This window comes from Miniopterus schreibersii (assembly GCF_964146895.1).
Source record: "Miniopterus schreibersii genome assembly, chromosome: 10".
Lineage (NCBI taxonomy): Eukaryota > Metazoa > Chordata > Mammalia > Chiroptera > Miniopteridae > Miniopterus > Miniopterus schreibersii.
In genome coordinates this window covers 19,767,307-19,790,117 of record NC_138110.1, presented here as the reverse complement: position 1 = coordinate 19,790,117, position 22,811 = coordinate 19,767,307, and the positions used below count along the sequence as shown (strand labels likewise).

The window sequence follows — 22,811 nt, the reverse complement described above, 5'->3', positions numbered from 1 at the left end:
TGATGAAGATGGGATTATTTTAAAAAGAGAAATTCAAACAGTTGACAAATATGCCTAGATAGTCATTTGAGTGACTTTCATTATGATACTGTTTGCATCATGATATGCCAAAACATATGCTTAATAATGTGTCAGATTTAGAATTTTTGGATTTTCCCCCCCTCATTATAAAATGTGTAATTTTGGTGATGGGAAATGTGGTTGAATTTCTGTTTCTCAGGAACAGAGTATTTTGTGTTATGTCACTTTGACACTATTACATGGTGTGATTGTCATCCAGGAAAATTTATTAACCATGAGAATGAATAAAAATGAAGGTAGTGCTTACCTATGTAAAACTAGGATAATAGGTGTTCAGAATCTTTTAAGTCTTGATTTTTTGCTGCTGCAAATCACATCATAGGTAAGATAGAAAGCTACCAGAGACTGACTGTAACGAGTATCTTAATTTCCATTGGGTGATAATTGTAAATGCCTTTAAGCTCAAGAACTATACTTTATTTTTACATTTTAAATGAGAATTGTTTGCAGTCTGAAAAATTTATAACTGTGTGAGATTCATCTTTTTAATGTTTTTTTTAACTCACAAGTTTTAGGGCAGTGGTTCTCAACCTTGACTGCACTTTGAAATCCTTTGGGAAGCTTTATAAGACCCTGATGGCTGGATCCCACCCCCAGAAATTGTGATTCAATTGGCTTGGGATGTAGCCAGATGGGAGTCTGAAGTGGTTGAGCTATAAGGGTGCTCTAACTTTTAAAAATTTTTTATTTATTGATTGATAAAAGAGAGAGAGGGACAGGGAAGGGGGGAGAGAGACAGAGAGAGAGAAGAAAGGAAGGAAGGAAAGGAAGATCAATTTGTTGTTCCACTGATTTATGCATTCATTGGTTGCTTCTTGTCTGTGCCCTGACCCAGGATCAAACCCAAAACCTTGGTGTATGGGGATGACGCTCTAATCAGCTGAGCTATCTGGCCAGGGCAGGGTCCTCTAACTTTTTTTGTTTTGTTTTGTTTTTTACTTTCACTTTTATCAACTTTACACACATTGCATATTGATATACATATGCACAGTCATCTCACATCGTAACTTAATGGGCCCCTTGAAGATATTGTCACATTTGTTTGCTTCCAAGTCTATCCCTTTATCTCTTTTGTCTCCTATTTTCTCCTTTCGTTTGAACTATCTGGTAGCAGCTTTTAGTAGGCTGTATTTCCTACGATGAGAGGTTGGTATATCATCACTATTCTAACTAGGAAGTTGATCTTTTAAAGTATTCTAAAATGCTTACTTGGGCTCCTTTTAGAGACTTTGTTTAGGTGCCAAAATTAGCATCTAAACTCCCAAAGGAACTTTGTCTTTATAGGGGTAATCTGTTTGGAAACCATAAAATTTTCCAGGCACCAATTAACTGGTCACTTCACTGGTTCCTGAGATGCAGGTTGCATTGATTTAGCTTTTGCTGTCAGGGTTTAACTTGAACACTGAGAAAGTTGCTAAACAAGCCCAACTAGTTAGTAGTTCTTTAGCGATCATTTGTGCGGGTAGCTTCAGTTCTCCATCTATATCGCCTGAAGCACCAGTCTAAGAAGTTGCATCTCTGTCTCTGGAAGAGCTATTTTTAAAAAACGATTCTTTTTTCTCTCCCCACACCCCATTTCAATACAGATTCAGAATTGGGAATGAAGTAGAGGGGGCATGGGAGTCTGTATTATAAAAAAAGTACCTCTTGACTTTAAAGGCTTTGGATATTTTAGTATACTTATCCTATTGCTTCATTTGTTTAAATACAGTACAGCCTTTATTTTACAGTCATTGGCGCACTGGGGTAATTTACTTAAAATTCATCAACCCCCAGTTTGCATGTTTCAAATGCAAATCTTATTTATGATTTGAATAAAAGGACTGCTACTGAATATTTGTCTTTGTAGTAAGGTATGACTTCTGTATCTTAATGTGGATGAATGTATATGCACTTCAGGCCTTTTTCAAGTTAAAGTATATTTTGAAATGTAAAACTGAGTTAAGGTTATTTATCAGTGGTATTCATTAGTGAGTTCTAAAGCATTTGATATCAATAGATGGCCAGTCATTGTAATTGAATCATCTGGTGGAAGGATGACCGGAAGTAGTACTCAATGGGGTAAGATAAACCAGGAATCATTGTACGTGCACTTCAGGCCTTTTTCAAGTTAAAATATATTTTGAAATGTAAAACTGAGTTAAGGTTATTTATCAGTGGTATTCATTAGTGAGTTCTAAAGCATTTGATATCAATAGATGGCCAGTCATTGTAATTGAATCATCTGGTGGAAGGATGACCGGAAGTAGTACTCAGTGGGGTAAGATAAACCAGGAATCATTGTACGTAAGCACACTAGGTACTCTTATGTCATAGATATTTCCTACTAAAATTAGTTGAAGGAAGAATCTTAGGTGTATGAATGTGCAGCTGGCTAATAGTAAAGTGACATAACTTCTATGTAATTAGTCTTTTAATCAGTTGCATATATTCATGATACTATAAATTGTTTCACTATCTTTTTTGGTAATTTGTAAAGTGAAACGTGTAGAATGCTGTAGACTAGTGCCTTGTAAAACTGGCAGCACCTCAGACTCCTAGAGTACTTTTTAAAGGTAGGGCTCCACTCTTAATATATACTTAGTAGGGCTAGGCTAACCTGCAGGATATTCTGATACAGTCCCTTTTGAAAGAATAAGCTAGATGACTTGATGGTCTCCATCATTTAAAAGGTTTTATGAGATGTATTTTTCCGTTATTATTAAAATTCATTAGTTTCCAATTTTTTAAAACGGTGTTTCCCAGAGTGTGGCCCACAGATTCTGGGTTGGGGGGGGTCCCCATGACCCTTTTCTTTTAATAAAGCTGAGATGTTAATTTGCCTTTTTACCATGTGGACATTTGCACTGATGGTGAAGAAGCGGTGGTGGGTAAACTGTGGGCACCTCAGCGTGAATCAAGGAGTGGCACCAAACTGTATGAATCTGTATCGTGTTCCTCACAGCCAAACACACGTTAAGCATTATAAAAAAAGACAGTTTCACTTAAGAGTATCCTTGGTGAAGCAGTAAAAAGTTTTAATATTTAAAAACTACCCTGCAGTGCATATCTTTATAATACACAGTGTGATTAAATAAAAGCATGCATAAAGTACTTCTGCACATCAAAGTACAAGGTTTATCTTTAGGAAAAGCACTTGTGTGATTGAGGTGCAAGCTAAACTAGCTGCTTTTTATGTTTTGTAAAAACATATTTTTTTTTACTGATTTTTTTAGAGAGAGAAAGAGAAACATCAATGTGAGAGTAAAACATTGATTGGTTGCCTCCTGCACACGCCTCACCAGGGATTGAGCCTGCAGCCTCGGCATGTGCCCTGACTGGGAATCTAACTGGCAACCTTTTGGTGCATGGGAGGACGCCCAATCAACAGCTTCACCAGCCAGGACTAAACTAGCTGCTTTTTAATGGAACAGTACTTTTATTTTTATGTAAAAAAATGACTGATATATAAACCATACTTAGCAGATTTGGATATTTAGCAGGTAATTCTTGAAAATGAATGAAGAGATTGGTGATGATGTTAAGGTATGTGATTTAGAAAAAATGCATGCCTGTGTGTGTGTGTGTGTGTGTGTGTGTGTGTGTGTGTAAATAAAATAAAATAAAATGTTTCAACATTTGGAAGATCTGTATAACTCATTAAGCTAATATTTCCCCAAATGACCAATGCATGATGTTACAAAATCATGCACAGGTAGGAGATCCATTCAAAATACAATATAGACCAATGGATTTTTACATAACAGAGCCAGAAAATTCAATGATATGGATTCAGATTTCATGTTGCAACTAACCTTTTTTGTTTTTTTTAAATATTTCTTTATTGATTTCAGAGAGGGGGGGAGAGAGAGAAACATTAATTATGAGAGAGAGTCATTGATGGGCTACCTCCTGCACGCCCCCTGCTGGGGATCGAACCCACAACCCAGGCATGTGCCCTGAGTGGGAATCCAGCCGCAATCTCCCGGATCATAGGTCGGTGCTCAACCACTGAGCCAAGCTGGCCAGGCGCAACTAACCTTTAAGAATTGCCATTTGTTGTATTTGGTGTTGAATAAAAGTTGAATATCCATTATCTTAAAAGGGCGTAAAAATACTCCTCTCTTTTCCAATTGTTACTGTGTGAGGCACATTTTCTTCATATACTTTAGCCAAAACAACATATTGTAACAGACTGAATGCAGAAGCAGATGAGAGTCCAGCTGTCTTCTCTTAAGCTAGACATTAAAGAAATTTGCAAAAATGGAAAACGACTTCGTTGTATATTGGAAAAATTATTTTTCGTAAGATTTATATTAACATAATTGGTTTATTTTAAATTAATTTAAATATTTAAACATTTTTTAATTTGTAATATGGTAGATGTCAATAGATGTAACTCACATAAACAAAGGCTGTTTGGAATTCTCAATAATTAAGAATATAAATAAGGGCACCTGGGAACAAAGTTTGACAGCTGCTATTTTAAAGTAACTAGTTATTTGTATTATTGACAGATTGCTTCATTCCATTGTTTATGTGGTTTGTATTATATCACTGCTATTTCTAACAGTGTTGTTAATTTTTGTTCAGTTACTACATACTGAGAAACATGTGGAAGTCAAATTTAAGTAAAAAGGAAATTTCATTGGCTTGGTCTGGAAATAGAGCTGGCGTCTGAGTGCTGGATCAAGGTCACAACCAGCCAGTATCATCAGGACTCTATCTCTTGGCTTTGCTTTCCTTTCTTTTACTTTCTCAGGTAGGCTCACGGCTAACTATTCCCAGCGCCAAGTCCAGCAGAGAAAGAGCTTTTTTTCCCTCTGCAGTTCCATCAGAAGTCCTGGAGCTGTATCATTGGCCTGACTTGGGTCCTCTCTTATCTTTGAAACAACTAGTATGGCTAGGCAGTGGCTTTGGCTAGTCAGGCTGGGGATTGTCCCACCTGCCCAGATGGGGAGATTCTCCTTTGAAAATCAGATTACTGTTACAGAAGGGGAAATATATGCTGGCAGGTATTAACTAAAGGACTTTGTTGATTCTTTTTCTTCTTCCTTTCTTCTTTTTTGTTAATCCTCACCCGAGGATGTTTTTTCCATTGTTGTTTTTTGGTTTTTTTAGGGTTTTTTTTTTGTTTTTGTTTTTTTTTAGAGAGAGTGGAAGAGAGGGGAAGAGAGAGACGAACATCAATGTGAGAGAAACACATCCTCCCACACTTGCTGCACTTACTTGCAACTTAGGTACATGCCTTTGACCGGGAATTGAACCTGAGATGCTTCGGTGCATGCGCCAACGCTCTGCCAATTCTTTTTTTAACAACCTCTGAGTTATCCAGAAAAATGTTAATTTTTAAATAAGATTCTTTAAGGTGAAGCTGATATACCAATATGACATTTATTTTAATTTGTATTGAATTTATTGGAGTGACATTGGTTAATAAAATTATATAGGTTTCAGGTGTACTGTTCTATAATTCTATAATGCATCATCTATATATTGTATTGTGTGTTCACCACCCAAAGTCAAGTCTTCTTCAGTCACCTTTTATTGCCCCTTTACCCTCTTCTACCTACCTCTAACCCCTGTCCCTCGGGCAGTCACCATGCTGTTGCAGTATGACATTTAAATCTAAGACCTATGGATAAACAAGCACACCTCTAAATTTGTTTCTTGTAGTTCATCTTAAAAGTGATCACAAAAGCATTCTGATTATATTGTTCACATCTCAGGTTTTTATAATCATTAATACCTGTGTCTGTAATCCTTTGTGCTTTTGGAAGTTTTTCTTTTGATGAATCTCAACTCTTGGATGTTTTTCTCTGTTTGGAATCTAGGCTGCAACTTGTGCTGCAGGCTGTTGAACTAAACCTTCACATCTTTTTTTTTCTTGCTTATAAGCCTATGATCAGAATTTCGTCCTAGTGATATTTCACCAGGTCAGACTTTATTTTATTAACTTAAGCACTTTGCTCAAATATTTCTGTATTAATAGTTTATTGATCATTAATCAAAATACCTGTAACTTCTAGAAAATATACTTGAATGCGTATTCACTATATATTATAGCCAATAATTAAAAGTAAATAGACATCTGAGAAATAAAAACACAGCAACACTCATTAACAAGTTTATGAACTCTATGAGAGCCCTTCAGGCCAGCAGTCAGCCTATTTATTATTTTTTTAAAATCCTTACTTGAGGATATTTTTTTCATTGCTTTTCAGAGAGAGTGGAAGGGAGAGAAACATCAATGTGAGACACATTGATTGGTTGCCTCCTGCTGGCGCTTGATTGGGGCTGGGGGTGGATCCTGCAACCGAGGTACCCACACCCTTGGTCAGAATTGAACCTGGGACTCTTTAGTCCATGGGCTGATACTCTAACCACTGAGCCAAACCGGCCAGGGCCAGCCTTTTTATTTTTGGAGTAACTTAATTATCTTGATTATCCATGGAGTTGCTGTTAGACCTATGGTCAACATCAGGTGACAGCTTATGATTGAAACAAGGCTAGAGACAAAACCCAGTAGGTAGATGAAAAAGAAGAAACCTTTGTCCTTTTTACTGACTTTCTACCTCCCATTACTGCTGCCACCATGGGACTGGTTTGTTCTATTACAGTGACTTTATCTAATACCTGTGTGTTAGAGACTTACAGATAGGCTTCTCTACTGAGTTCTTTAATTAGCATACTTAACCTTTTAAATCTTATCCTGTCATTCAATTTATCTAGGAAATGGGTCATCTTTTGACTGTCCCTTCTTTTCATCCCTTATACTTAGTTGATGAAAATATCTAGTCTGTTCTACCTAGAAATATTTCATCGGCTCCCCCTTTGTTTTCATTGCCCATACCTCTAATCTAGGCCCTATCTTCTGATTACTGTCTCCTAACTAGTTTTCTGTTTTGCTTTCCAAAGCTATTCTCCCTCTCAATATCATTTTCTTTCTAATGGATATCTAATGCTATTATTTTTCCCCCCCTTTCCTATCATGAACCTATCTAGACAAAACATCTGTACTCTTATCTCTCTGCTTTTCCCTATGATTTCCCTTCAGCCTGGCAAATTCTTACTCACATGTGGTAGTCATTGGTACTATTCCACCACTAATCTGCTGGTTCTCTTCTGGCACAGAGTAATATTGCACTTCTCTTACTTCCTCTCCAAACTTGAAATTAGGCATGGTCCGGGGTTTTTCAGCCTTGGCACTATTGACATTTTGGGCTGGATAAATTTTTGTTGTGAGGGGCTCTCCTGTGTATTGTAGGATGTTTGGCAGCAGCCCTGGCCTTTACCCACTAGATGCCAGTAGTGTTCTGCCTCCCACTTCCCCATTCCAGCTGTGAAAATAAAAAATGTCTTTAGACGTTGCCAAATGTACTCAGAGGGATAAAGTTGCTCTGGTTGAGAACCACTAACATGGCCATATGACTTTGGCCAATCAAATGTGAGCAGAAGGGATGGTCTGCCTTTAAAAGACAGTACATGAGTTATCCTATCTCTTCCCCTGCTATTTAAGGACATATGTAGAGATGGAGTCTTTGTTAGCCTAATCCCAGAGAGATAACAATGAGTAGTGCTCCCAGTTTATGCAGAAAATACACCTGTAATTTAAGCTGCTGATATTTTTGGGGTTGGTTGTCACTGCAACATAGCGTAGCCTAGCCTGACTGATATATCATGCTAAGATTTAGTTTACCTGTGGAGAAATGCTTTCTCATTTATAGTCCCAAATCACTTTAACATCTACCTCTTTTAGCATCTATTACTTAGTATAATATATTTGGATCTTTTGTATCAGTGGTTCTCAATGGAATAAGTACTGCTCCTTAAGGGATATTGTGGAAATTATTGGGATGAGCTTTGGTGGATAGGGGTCAGGGATGCCATCCTGCAATGCGAGGGACTTTGAAGAATTATCTTTCACCCCACAACACTTCCCAGTGCCCCAGAAATTCATGTAGGAGGAAACACATAATTGGCCTAGAAACCAACTCCATCTTAATATGTGCTCAGATTTTTCAGAAATGAAGTTTCTCTTAATTCAGTTTCTTAATTGAAGTTTTGTGTGGAACTTTATCAGGAGTTCACCATTTTGGAAAATCCATGTCACCAGCTGCAGTGCCATTGTGCTTTTTGAGTTGCCAAAACAACATACCTGTATTGGAAGGTTTGAAGTTGTAGTTGTCATATTTATGACAATTTTACATATAAGTGCAAGCATCTATCATTTTTATTATATTTTCTAAATTTGTTGATATTTTGGAGCATTTTTATTAAAATTCATACTTTATTATATATTAACCTTTTTCTCCTTTATATAACAATTAGGACATTGTTTAAAAAAAATTTAAATATCTGTAAGTAGGTTAGAATTGTTTCAAGATACCTAACGGTGATATAAATTATTTGTTACAAAATGAGATGTTGGTCTGATAGAGTTGAGAACCACTTTCTAACTGTGTGCTGCTTGTTTTGTGTCTGTAGTGATTTGCACATAGTAGGTAGATATAGTGTTTGTTGGATTGGTCAATTTGTGGTTCCAGATTGCTTTTATGTACACTGTTGCATTTGATTACCATAGCAGGTCTGTAAAATTGGCAAGGCATGTATTGTTCCCATTTTATAGATGAGAGAATTGAAAGAGATGTTAACTTGCTTCAGTCATGCTGCTAGAGCTTTAATTGGAACATGTAATTTTATTTATACAAGTTTAGTGCCCTTGTCTACTATCATTACATACCACTCTTAAAAAATTTACAGTGTAGAGCTATTGAGTGTAGGAAAACATCTGTACAACCCTGCTGATATTATTTTTTTATACAAGGAACTTTTTAATAATGTTTTAGGCACTTGTGGTCATGGGAATACAACAAAGAAGCACATGTGGAAAAGCTCTGTTTAAGAAAGCAAAGATATTTTCATTAGTTTTTAAAGACGTGCAATTAAAACAGTTTCTGAGATATCATTAGGCCCAAAGATAGCTTACATTTTAGAAATGATAAAATCTGGTGAAATATGGTGAAATAGTTATACTCAAACACTTTAATTACATTATAAATTGGTACAAATCTTTTGGAATATAATGTCAGAAAATGAGTTCAACAACAAAGTATTTGCAGTCTTCAAAATTTGTTGCAAGGAAATGCCACAGAATAAAAAGCTATAGTCAATCCACAGACTTTTACCTGGTATATGTCAGGAACTGCATGGTGCTGGTAATTTATTTATTTTTAAATATATCTTTATTGATTTCAGAGAGAGGTAGGAAGAGGGAGAAAGAGAGATAGAAACATCAGTGATGAGAGAGTCATTGATCTGCTGCCTCCTGCACGCCCCCCACTGGGGATCGAGCCCTCAACCCAGGCATGTGCCCTGACTAGGAATCAGACCACGATTTCCTGGATCATAGGTTGATGCTCAATCGCTGAGCCACGCCGGCTGGGCGGTGCTGGCAGTTTTTAAGATGAAGTTTTGCTGTATTCTTGAACTTCTAGATTTGTGACAACAGAGTATGAGACAAATACATAATCAACTGGCTGTAATACAATGTGTTGTTTTAATTGGGGTGTAATTTTAATTTGAGGGAAGGATCAAGTACCATACAGGGATCATACATTAAACACACCAGGGAAGTAATTCTTTTCTAGGATTAGTGGGAGAGGAGATAGTGTGTGAGGGTATGGTCTTGGAAAAACTAAGATCTTTAAACGGCACTTGAAGGATGTCTAGGACTTAACAAGTGGATAAAATGGGACTGAATCTTTTACACAAAAGAAATAGCATGAGAAAGAATCTGAAAGCACATACAGAAATGCATTCATTGATAATGAGGAGCCCGTACATGTCCTAGGAATTGGGTATATAATGATGAATAAGACAAATACAGTTGCTGCCCCTAGAGCTTTCAGTCTAGAAATTAAAATTGTTATGAGTTGGCATTCAGAGATTTCAAACTGGTGGTATTCTTGGGCCAGATTTGAGTTTGAAGGTGTATTTTATTTGGCATACACAGTGGTTTCTCTCCCTCTTTTTTTCTCCCTTTCCCCACAAATAAATTGCCAATATTTAAAAATGAGATTTCACATACAAATGGACATTGAAGATCTGGCAGCATGAGCTAACATTCTGAAATGTCACTTCCACCTGAAGTGCGTAGTAGCTACCCATTTAGGTGAGCATGCACTTGTACTTCTATCCATACTTTTCTTTCCACCTGGTGCATTTTATTCATTTATAAAATTTGCTTGGTTTCTATATGTCTTTGAGTTGTGAGGCCTTGGATAAGTAGTTTACTTCAGCCCCTGCCCTCCTAAATTTTCTTTGACAAGTTTTTAATAGGAGAAAGTGCAGAAAAATGTATAATGTGTTTTAGGAAAATATCTTTTTTAAACAATGAAAATAAACATTTTAGTATTCAGATAATAACTGCATTTTACTGAACCTTATGTGCTAGGTACTTTATGCTATAGATTTACTCATTTGAGCTCTATATATTCTCCTTTTATTCCAGATTCAGAAATTAAATTAATTTTTCCAACTACTTAGTGTGTGCGCTAGGATTCTAGTCCAGATCTCTGATTCCAAAACCCCCCATGTAGGTAATCTTTGGTTGTCTGGAAAGTATGCCTTCCAACATATGTTTATTGAATGTATGCACATGCTAAGTATTCAAAGATATAAAAAAAACTTCTGTGCATGGGGCTTATAATTAGTTGAGGAGACAGGAATTTATTTAAAACAGATAATAATGGGGAACACATGTTAAATACCAAGTGATTGATATAAATTCTAAGGATGCCGCAAACTGCAACAGTGCCAGGGAGAATAGAAAGGAGGAGACTGATAGAAATGCCTAAGGAAAAGACTCATGTAACTTTGTGAGAGAGTGTGGAGATAGTGAGAGAGAGGTAGGTCAAAGATGATTTACCAAGCTTTCAAATGTTGGATAACTGAATGGAATTAATGCTTTAGAAATAAAGGTCATCAGAAGAGGAACAGGTTTTGGATAGACTAATGAGTTAGTTTTATTTATTTGGTGGGGGGCAGATTTGTAAATATTTAAGTAAACAGCAAAGGAAGGTAAAAGCAAAATAAGCGTAGAATGCAACAATATCAACAAAGAAAAACAACCCAGCATACAAAGTATAGCCTCCACTCCTGCTTTGTCATTTATTCTTAGACTGATGGCCTTTTCTTATTCCACGTGGGAACTTGAGGTCAGATAAGTTACTTCAGTTTTGTACATATTGAATTAATACTTATTTTCTATATTTTAATTTGTTTTGAAAATAATCACTCTGGCCGGTGTGGCTCAGTTGGTTGAGCGTTATCCCATGCACTCAGAGGTTGTTGGTTCCATTCCAGGTCAGGGCACATACCCAGGTTAGGGCTCCATCCCCAGTAGGGGGCATGCAGGAGGTAGTCAACCAGATCATGGTTCTCTCTCATGTATGTTTCTCTCTTTCCCTTCCTCTTGCTCTCTAAAAATCAATTTAAAAAAAGTAGAAAAACAATTGACCCTTTTACAATTGCTTTTACAGGTAAGATCTTTTGAGGAATTCAGTGGTGTGTTTTTGGGGGTTTTTTAATCCTCACCCAAGGATATGGTTTCTTAACTTTTTTTTAAAACCCATGAACCAAGAGGTCATGATTCGATTCCCGGTCAGGGCACATGCCTGGGTAGTGGGCTCAGTCCCCCAGGAGGGGGCGTACAGGAGGCAGCCGATCGATAATTCTCTCTCATCAGTGATGTTTCTGTCTCTCTCCCTCTCCTTTCCTCTCTCTGAAATTAAAAAAAAGAGAGATAGAAACATTGACAAGAGAGAAACATAGATCAGCTGCCTCCTGCATACCCCCTACTGGGGATTGAGCTCACAATCTGGGCATGTGCCCTGACTGGGAATTGAACTGGTGACCTCCTGGTGTGTGGGACGACACTCAACCAACTGAGCCACACCAGCCAGACCGAGGATATGTTTTTATTGATTTTTAGAGAGAGGGGGAGGAGGTAGAGAGAGAGAAAGAAAGAAACATTGATGGGTTGCTTCCCTTACATGTCCCAACCAGGATTGAACCTGCAACCTAGGTATGTGCCCTGACCAGGAATCAAACCCGCAATCTTTTGATGTACCAGCCGGCACTCTATCCAACTGAGCCACCTGGCCAGGGCTTAGTGGTCTTTTAAAAAAAAACAATCTTATTGAGATATAATTCATATACTGTAAAATTCACCCTTTAAAGTGTACATATCAATGGTTTTCACTATAGTGACAGAGGTGTTTATCACAGCTATCAACTGTAGAACATTTTCTTTTTTTTTTTTTTAATCTTCACCAGAGGATATTTTTTCCATTGCTTTTCAAAGAGAGTGGAAAGGAGAGAGAGAGAGATATACATCGATTGGTTGTCTCCCACACACCCCCCGACGGGCCAGGGATTGAGTCTGCAACCCTGAGGTATGTGCTCTTGGTCAGAATCGAACCCAGGACCCTTCAGTCCATGGGCTGATGCTGTAAACCACTGAGCCAAACCAGCCAGGGCTAGAACATTTTCATTACCCCCAAAAGATACTCCATACATACCCATTAGTCACTCCTCATTCCTCGTCTTCCCCCTAGCCTCTGGCAACCACTAATCTTTTTTGTTTTTATGGATTTGCCTATTCTAAATATTTCATATAAATGGGATTATATATGTGACCATTTGTGACTGGCTTTTTTCACTTAACATGTTTTCCAGGTTCATCCATGTTGTAACATGTATCAGTACTTAATTCTTTTTTATGACTGAATAATACTACATTGTATGGATATACTCGTTCATTTATCAGTTGATGGACATTTGGGTTGTATTTACTTTTCGGCTATTATGAATGATGCTGCTATGAACATTTATGCACAAGTTTTTGTGTGGACATAGATTTTCAGTAATCTTGGGTGGAATTGCTGGGTCATAGGGTAATTCTGTGTTTAACATTTTGAGGAGTTGTCAGACAACTTTCCAAAAGTGGCTGCACCATTTTGCAATCCCACTAGCAATGTAAGGGTTTGATTTTCTCCACTCCCTTGCCAATACTTAACTGTATATCCTTTTTTAAAAAAATATTGAATTTATTGGGGTGATATTGGTTAATAAAATTATATAGGTTTCAAGTGTATGGTTCTATAATACAGCATCTGTATATTGTATTATGTGTTCACCACCTAAAGGCATGTTTCCTTTCATCACCATTTATCCCCCTTTACCCTCTTTTACTTCCCCTTATTCCACTTTCCCTCTGGTAATCACCATGCTGTTGTCTGTGTCCATGAGTTTTTTTTGTGGGGTTTTTTTTGCTTAATCCCTTCACCTTTTTCACCCAGCCCCACTCCCCTCTGACAGCGTATCAGCCTGTTTTCTGTATCTATTAGTCTGTTTCTATTTTGTTTGTTTTGTTCATTAGATTCTCCGTATAAGTGAAATCGTATGGTGTTTATCTTTCTGTATATCCTTTTGATTTATCCAACCTAGTGGGTGTGAAGTGGCATCTCCTTGTGGTTTTGATTTGCATTTCCCTAATGACTAATGATGTTGAGCATTTTTCATGTGCTTTATGGCCATGGTTTGTAGAAATGAGTTTTAGAATCCTTTGCCCGTTTAAAAGTTATTTATCTTTTTATTGTTGCCAGTAGTCTCTTTTAACAAAGATGAGTGTTATTAACTGATAAACGGAATTTTTACTAGGTGACAGTGAATTTTTCATTTGTATTAGTGATAGACTGTTAGGTTTAACTAGTTATTTATTAAGAATATTTTAAAGTGCTGGTCTTCATAAGTATTCCTTTTTAAAAGTCTGAAGATTTTACTTTAGGGTGACTAATACAGTCAACAAGGCTTGATTGAGCATGCCCTCTATAATAATGAGAAGGCCTAACTTTAATATTTTTGGAATGTCAAAAACAGCAACATTTTAATTAAGTCATTTAAAAATCTAAGCACTAAATTTTAATTATGTGCATTGAATCTTTGAGTTAACTGGAGCAATTCCATCTTTTCCCAAGTAATTGAATCTACCTTGTAAAATGTGTTCTAATATCTGTCTTTTTTTTTTTTTTTTAAGGTTATCCTGAATACCACATGTTTAACAGTTTTCCTTGTGACGTTAGCCAGTGTTTTTCACTGCCTCCAAAAGATCAAAATTGCTCTAGAAATTGGAGACCCACTTGATTTAAAAGAAATAACTTTAACAGATGGACAATATGTCTATAACGAATACACCAACAAGTAATGATGCCTGTCTGAGCATTGTACATAGTTTGATGTGCCATAGACAAGGTGGAGAGAGTGAAACATTTGCAAAAAGAGCAATTGAAAGTTTGGTAAAGAAGCTGAAGGAGAAAAAAGATGAATTGGATTCTTTAATAACCGCCATTACTACAAATGGAGCTCATCCTAGCAAATGTGTTACCATACAGAGAACATTGGATGGAAGGCTTCAGGTTGGTCTTGTACTAGAGTTTTTGTATGTCTTTTGTAGTGGCAGATTAAAAAAGAAATTCTTGTTTCCTCTTAAGTTTCTTTGGGATAATTTAATTTTTGCTTCATCTCTTTAGATATTATACATCCTGTACCAATACTCATTATGGGAATATATGGAAGAATAAGTATTCCATATAATAAAGACATGTTTTTAAAATTGTTTAATGTTCTGACTAAAAAGTTGAATGTAGAAAATTTGGAACATAAAAATAAAAGAAAGCCCACACCCTTACCACTTTGGTATTTGACCTTGTAGCTTTTTTTTCCTTTTGCTATTATATGCACTTTTCTTTTTTTTAATACTCACCCAAGGATGTTTTTTCCATTGCTTTTCAGAGAGCATGGAAGGGGGAGAGAGAGAAAGAGAGAAACATCCATGTGAGTTGCCTCCCACAGGCAGAATCTAACCTGAGACCCTTCAGTCAGCAGGTTGATGCTCTGGCCACTGAGCCAAACCGGCTAGGGCTATATGCACATTTTTAAAATGTGAGTTATACTTGTTTTCTTAATAATTTAGAAATCTGATACTGTATTTTTGGTACTTTTATATAAAAAGCAATCTAGAAGAATTCAAGCATAGCTTTAAAACTTGAGTTAAAAAGCTTATATTTGACAAATTTTCATTTTAACTGGTCACATTTTTTGTGTAGAACTACATAATACATCTCTTGTGCTTAATATTTTTAAAGAAACATGTAAAGATCTCATGTTGTTAGATTTAAAATTTTTATTTCTAGATTCTAGGCATAATTTCTACAACAAACTCATGCTTTTTTTACATTTTTAAAACCCGAGCACAGGCCGTGAAATCATACCTAAGTTCACTGCTTTGTGACCATGGCCAAGTAAGTTATTTTGAGCTTTAGTTTTCTCATTTATGAAAGAGAAATTAAAATACTGACTTTATAGGATTGTAAGGATTAAATGAGAACATATATAAAGTGTGTTGTATAATGTGTGATGCATAACTGATGCTGAATAAGTGGTTGTTTTTTCCTAGGTGGCTGGTCGGAAAGGATTTCCTCATGTGATCTATGCCCGTCTCTGGAGGTGGCCTGATCTTCACAAAAATGAACTAAAACATGTTAAATATTGTCAGTATGCATTTGACTTAAAATGTGATAGTGTCTGTGTGAATCCATATCACTATGAACGAGTTGTATCACCTGGAATTGGTAAGTGGACTTTGCTTTTATCCTTAGAAGCACAAAGGGAAAAGATTGCAATAATGTTTTAATTTTTTTAAGTTAAATTATAAATTTGGAGGTGGCCCAGGACTTTAACTAAGGTTAAAGAACCAGACATTTTTAATGAAATATAAATATTTCAATTTTGGGACAAACTTGTATTTTGATTGCTAAAACTAAATAATTGGTATTTTGCCCATTTAGAATATTGTTTTTGAAAAATAAGATGGAAAGCATGACAGAGTTGAATATTTCATGTATTGTCAGATAGCATTTATTCTTGAATTAAAATGGTTCATGAAGTTTTGACTCTGGCTTATATTTACATTCTGTAATTTTAAATATAATGGAAAATATTTCCATGATAATGATTAATGTTTCATTTTCTTTTCCCCTTTTAAAAATTAAGATCTCTCAGGATTAACACTGCAGAGTAATGGTAGGTAATCTGTTTCTTGTAACTTTCTGTTTTTTTTTTATTCTGTCTCCTCTATTTTTTATTTACTTAGAAATTGTGGATACTGGTAACATTTAAATGAAAAAAGCTTGCTGCCTTGGAAATGTAGATTTTGGAGGGGTGCATGCATCAGCATTTAAAGCTGGATTTAAATAAGTTGTTGGCTCTTTTATTTGAACTGCTGTTTATGAACTAAAGTTGTCAAAAAATATGGTAGGGGAACAAAACATACAAAGGAAGAAAATTTTTTGAATCAGTTAAAACTGGTTATTTTGGAAGAAAATCTCACTCTCACAGAGCTAGTTTAAATGGGTATAAATACCTGTAATGTTTGGTAATTTGGAATCATGTATAACTTTTTTTTTTTTTTAATATATCTTTATTGATTTCAGAGAGAGGAAAGGAGAGGGAGAGAGAGAGAGAGAAACATCAATGATGACAGAGTCATTGATTGAGCCCGCAATCCGGGCATGTGCCCTGACTGGGAATTGAACCCTGATTGCCTGGATCCTAGGTCGACGCTCAACCGCTGAGCCACGCCCGGCCGGGCATGTATAACATTTAAAAAAAAATAGTATTCTAATTTTTCTTCATTTCAGCCTAACTTGTTTTTATGAATGATAGGTAATTTTAATTAAGAATGATTTAAAACTACATATATTAATATTTTTTCAGTCTTGTTACATTTTGAGTAAATTAAGCAAGGACACTCTAAAGTATATGCTGGTCACAGATGATCTAGTCCTGTTTTAAAAAGGAAAAAGTTTTTTGAGGTGGGGAAATGCAACAAATATGTGTGTGTTTTGTTTTTTAGTATAATATTTGAGAAAGATCTGTTAAAACTTTAGCTCTGTTACTTAGAACGTGTTAATAAACTCAAAATTGTAAGAACTGATTAATTTGCAGAGAAACTCTGATGAAGAGCCACTGTCACTTTAAAAAGGTATGCCATTGTTCTGGAGGGAAATTAGTGGCTCAGCACCTCATCTGTTGTAGAATCTTAGAGGTGGGTCAGAAATATTTTCTGACTTTAAACAAAATTTAGGTAGACCATGAAAGCCCACTTGTTTTTATTCTCCACATTTCTTTCATGCCACTAGTAGTAGTAGAAGACTCTGGTGCCTTTTGGTACTTGTTAATGGTTAGTAGGTTTTTTAAAACAATGGGTTGGTAGTGGAAGCTGTTGTGGTCTGGGAAGGGTAGCTTTAAGATTGGTTAAAGCCCTGTCACCACAGATATTGATACCATGTCACTTCCCATCTTCACCATTCTCCATCCGTGTTTTTGGAGAATTAAAGCATTTAGCTCAGGTGGTGTTAGGGCTTGGGAGATTGTAGTGATAATTATATTAGAATCTCCCTACGGTGGTGGTTGTGAGGAGATCCAGTTCTGAAAACTCATTACACTCCTTCCCTATCCTAAAATACTGCTGTTGTTGAGTACCTGTTATTGATGGGATTGTTTGGGTTACTAGCCTGTTTTTAGTGACTCTAGGGCTGTCTTCAGCCTTGTAGATCCCCCTACTGGTGGGTATGTAAAAGCTGACTTGAAAGGTTTATTTCCTCAAAAAACAGGTTTTTCTCACAGCTCCTTCTAAATTTGGTCAAAGAAATAATACAAGACCAGGTAACTAAAAGTTAAGAAAATGGGTTCATTCCTTCACTTTTGAGTTAGGCTCATGGTGGTAGTCATATCCAGCCTGTATCATCTCTTCTATGAAACTTTCCATGACCACATCTACCTATGTATTCATTTTAACAAATATTTAATGAGCATGTATTGCCTGGTACTGTGTTAGGTTTTAGGGGACAACAGGATAAATAAGGTATGTTTTCTCCACTTAGGGAGCTCATAGTCTAATTGAGGAAATAAAAGGTAAATAAGATAGTGACAGTACCATCAGACAAGTACATGACCTACCTGCTGGTGGTGATAAAGAGCACAGACCTGTGATGAGTACAGTGGCTTCAGCTTTTCTGTTTCCTACACATTCCTTACCCCTCATTGAACATTTTACTATAACTGTGTACATGTATGACCGCTCTGAAAATATGGTTAAATTATCATAGCTAACACTAAGTACTCATTTTGTATCAGGTACTAAGGTAAATGATTTATAAGTATCATGTCATCATTCTCATAATAACCTTAAATGGTAGGTGGCATTATCCACACTTTATCAAAAATAAAGAGACTGGTGCCAGGAGAGGTTAAGGAACTGCCCAAGATTAGACAGCTAGGAGGAGCTCACTATTAGATATTTAAACAATAGAAAAATTTTAAAAGATTGTAAGCTCCACGAGGGCAGAGATCTTTCTTTTGTTTATTGGTACTTCCCAAGTGCTAGAACAGTACCTGGAACATAGGTGCTCAATAAATATTTTTTTAGCGAATGAATTTGTTGAATGCTAGTCCATAAAGAGAAATATTTAATAGTTTGGTGTCTGTTCTTCTAGACTTTAAAAATATATACTATATGTTTTTTTAATTTTATTTTTTTGAATAGGCAATACATGGTCCATAAATCAAAATACTATAAAAAGGTATACAGTGAAAAGAAGTGCTCCCACCCCTGCCCCCATTCCCCCCTACCTCAGGTAATCACTTTTATTAGTTTCTGGTGTTTCCTTCTAGGGTTTCTTTATGCAAAAATACATGTACTACTTCCCTCCTTTATTACACAAAAAGCATATTGTGTACTTTTCTGGACCTTGCTTTTTTTACTTATCCTATATGATTTTTTAAACATGCATATGATCATAGTTTACAACAGTGTTTTGTAATCTTTTTTCTCTTGGCAAAAACATATTGCAGATCTCTATCATTGATGCCAACAGTTTTACCCAAGAAACATATGTTTTAAGTTACTTGATTTAGAGACCTGTAGACTGGTGTAAGTCCCAAACTTACATTTGGAAAAGTTTAGCCAGCATATTAGGTAGGAAAAACTTATGAGGCATGCATCTTTAAAATCAGAATTTAGTTGTTACGATTGCACATTAAGCCAAAGAGTCAACTGAAAAGCAGAAGCAATGAGTATCAGTTTGACCAGTTATATCCTCAGATCAATAGCTTTCTCCTTATCTATTAACAATACCAGTATCTTGGTAAAAATATCCTAGTCACTTTAACAGCAGAAAATCCCTAAAATGTCTAGGAATTAAATAGAGATGTCCGCATCTAGATGAAGAAAATCACAGAACTTTGTTGAAGAGTGTAATTTGGAAAATAGATTGAATAAATACAGCCATACCCACTTTTTGTCCCAAAGAATTTTTTCTTTGTATTTTTGTAATTTGGCCAACATTAGTGATGAGTGGTTGGGTTCAGTTTTTTTTGCTGATACATAGTGATGTACTAAGTATCCTTCTGGTTATCTTTCTGTTTTTGTAGAATTTTCTAAAGAGAAACTCTTTGGTGTAAAATTTATGTGTCTTAAAAGTATCAATGTCTTTATGACTTTAGATTCACGAAAAGCCTTTAAAAGATTGTACATAGAAATTTGAATAATGGATTATTCTTACTGCATTGAAATATTCTCAGTTTAATGAAAAAATAGCCATGCAACTAATTGGTATTTATGTGTAAGGTTTTTTTTCAAAGATTGACACAGGGAAAGATAAGGAGTGCTATATGCTGATTCTTAATGGAAAAGAGAGTATCTTTGTGGACTATGAATTAACTGCTCTACAAAGAGAACCTAGTATTAAAGTTCAATGGATTGTAAAATTCTGGGGTAAGTTTTCAGAAGCAGGAAAGGGTTATTTGCTGAAGATTAAAAACCCCAAAACAATAGCCCAAAAACACATGGAGATTCTGGGTAGAGAACAATTGACATTATAAATGCACTTTCAGTTTTCTTTTTTCCTCACAACAAACCCTGTTTCCTGATTTGTTCAAGGAAAGGTATTATATTGTATCATAGTCTAGCTTTCCTTGTTAACATGTAACCACATAGGTGAAAGATGTTGATTATTAAATTTTTCACACCTCATAGTTATCAAACAGCATAAGGAAATTGCAGTTTGATTTAGCAGTTAGGATTTTTCTGTCTGGTTCTGACTCTTTAGGGACATTCCGTATACCTCACTTTCAAAAACTGTTACTTAATAATTCTAGATCCTGGAATGGATAGCTATCAGTTCCTACTCATACTTCTACAGTGTGTGAAATTAGCAAAAAGATATAGCTCAGTACTCAATCTCAATTTGGTCTTATCTGGATAAATATTTTCCCCAGCCATTTGGTTTTCGCCCACCTCATGTTATGTATTTAAGGTGATTATTATTTCTAGGTTAATCAAGAAACTAAGGACTTCCTCTTCAGGACCTTTGCTGGAAGTTGTTGGAATATAGTCTAGCTTCAGATTTCAAGGAGTCAGTCAAATTGATTGATAACTTATACCTGATGCCACTACCTCTAAATAAACAGGTTTTGCTAAAGTAATATGCTGTTAAAATATTGTAAATAAATTCTGCATTAGTTACTTACACTATTGTTGATTTTAGTTGGTGCTATAAGATTTTTTTTCTGGGAATAGAAGCTTATAAGATTTTAAAATATGGTTAATTTTCTATATAGCTCCACCAAGTATGTTGGTGAAGGATGAATATGTTCATGACTTTGAGGGACAGCCATCGTTATCCACTGAAGGGCATTCAATTCAAACCATCCAACATCCACCAAGTAATCGTGCATCGACCGAGACATACAGCACCCCAGCTCTGTTAGCTCCATCTGAGTCTAATGCTACCAACACCACCAACTTTCCCAACATTCCTGTGGCTTCCACAAGTGAGTTACAGAATCATGTAGTCAGCAAGTTGAATTTTTCTGTCAAATATTTCTATATAGTCACTTGGAGGAAAACTCTAAGTAATAATTAAAAGTACTGTGGTATCTTTCATTGGTAAACAAGTATTAAATAGGTTTTTGGGTTCATCCTGGAAAAAATTGTTTGTAGTTTAAACATTTTTATGTTGATGTATAGTCACTTGGAATTTAAGTAATGACTGATTATAATATTGATTTAAATTAATGGTCTGATTTGTACTTCATCTATTACATGCAGATGTAAGAAGCCTCTTGAGCTTTCAGATACTTTTTAGAGAAATAGTTAAGGAGTTAACAAGTAGTTTTAAACCAACATGTTTATAAAAGTCTGTGTTAATGGAATTGGGAGTTCTCCTTTAATCAGTGTTTTTCTTTTGATTTATCTGGCAGACTATTACTTTATAATAGTCATCTCAGTCTCCCATGGTGCAAACTTAGAAGAAGGGATCTTGACAAACTAATATCCCTCAAGATAAACGTTAAGTATTTTAGTCAATTTTGAAATAAAGCTAAATTCAACATAGCTAACCCTGTGTTCTTTTCAAATGGAAGTCTGTTTCCAAAAGGTTTTTTTCCATAATAGAGGTACCACTTTCTCTGCCACAGGGCTATTAAGTTCAGTTTTTCTTGGGGCCTAATCAAGGCAATAATGACCTGATTCTGTTACTACTGTTATTTATTTTTACAGTCACCAAAGGTTGATAATTTGCTGCTTGGAGTAGCTTTTTAAAATTAATCACAGAGCAGGTTCTTGACATGTATATGTTGTTATTTGCACCTGGTTGCTAAGGAAATTGTATCTAAGCCCACATCAGCACTAGATGTTGATAGATCTGGATTGATACTTAATTTTTTAATTTTTTTTGGATTGAAACTTTTTTAGCTGCTACCAAGGGAGCATTCTGTTTAATATCAGATTAGATTCAATATACATATTTGACCTTTGGAAGAAATAGAGGACTGGTTTATATAATTGAGTTTTTGAGTAAAGCATACCAACTTTCCCCCTGTTTAATTCACTTCACCTCTTCAAAGCAATATCTTTTGGATTTGCTACATGAGACAGCCTTACCATAGAGACTTAGATATAGCCTCTATGTGAAAATATGTGAGAATAGTCTCATATAATCTAAGTGGACCATATTGGTTAAGCACATATTTGAGAACCTGGACCCTTAACCACTTGGTACTTCTGTTATCTGTCTACTCTTTATTTACCAATTTGGGAATATACTTGACAAAGAGAGTAGGTAGTGATGGAGAATTAACGAAGTCACATTACAGCATAGATTAGTGCTAGAGCACAGCTGCTTAATCTCTGTTGATAGTATCTGGAGGTTGAAATTGCATGCCTTTGTTGATGCCTGCTAAAGTGACTTCATTTTAACTGTCCTGTTCCATGGGGCTGAGTTCTATGAAGACTAGAAAAAGTGATATGAATGAAATGCAGGTACTTTTGTCTTGGTATTTTTTGGATATATTTTCATAATTGAGTAGTAATTACTTTAGGTTTTAGAATTTGTTGCAAAATTTATTTTCCATTAGATCTCAAAAAGTGTATTGATGAAATTAAAAGAAAAGAAATTGGTCTAAAATAGAGGAATTGGAAGACTATTTTACATGAGCTGATTTAGTCGTATTATTTAATTTCATCTTGTGTACTTGGAATTGTGTAATGGAAATATTCAGTATAGATAACTGCAGTGGGCTACTTTACAGTTTATGTCTTTTGGCACCTGAATGTCTTCAGGGTT

General features: G+C 35.6%; 1 protein-coding gene across 2 annotated transcripts in view; it reads left to right on the top strand.

Moving 5' to 3' along the window:
* SMAD4 (SMAD family member 4) overlaps positions 1-22,811 on the top strand; it is a 47,616-nt gene that overhangs the window by 3,863 nt on the left and 20,942 nt on the right. Inside the window, exons 2-5 of one of the 2 annotated variants that reach the window (XM_081148517.1) lie at positions 14,162-14,540; positions 15,581-15,755; positions 16,177-16,206; positions 20,806-21,018. In XM_081148517.1, coding sequence (XP_081004643.1) covers positions 14,292-14,540; positions 15,581-15,755; positions 16,177-16,206; positions 20,806-21,018 — 667 coding nt within the window. In that variant the 5' untranslated portion in view covers positions 14,162-14,291. Of the gene's footprint in view, positions 1-14,161; positions 14,541-15,580; positions 15,756-16,176; positions 16,207-20,805; positions 21,019-22,811 lie in introns of those variants that run through there. The other variant, XR_013999612.1, reaches the window with a different exon arrangement.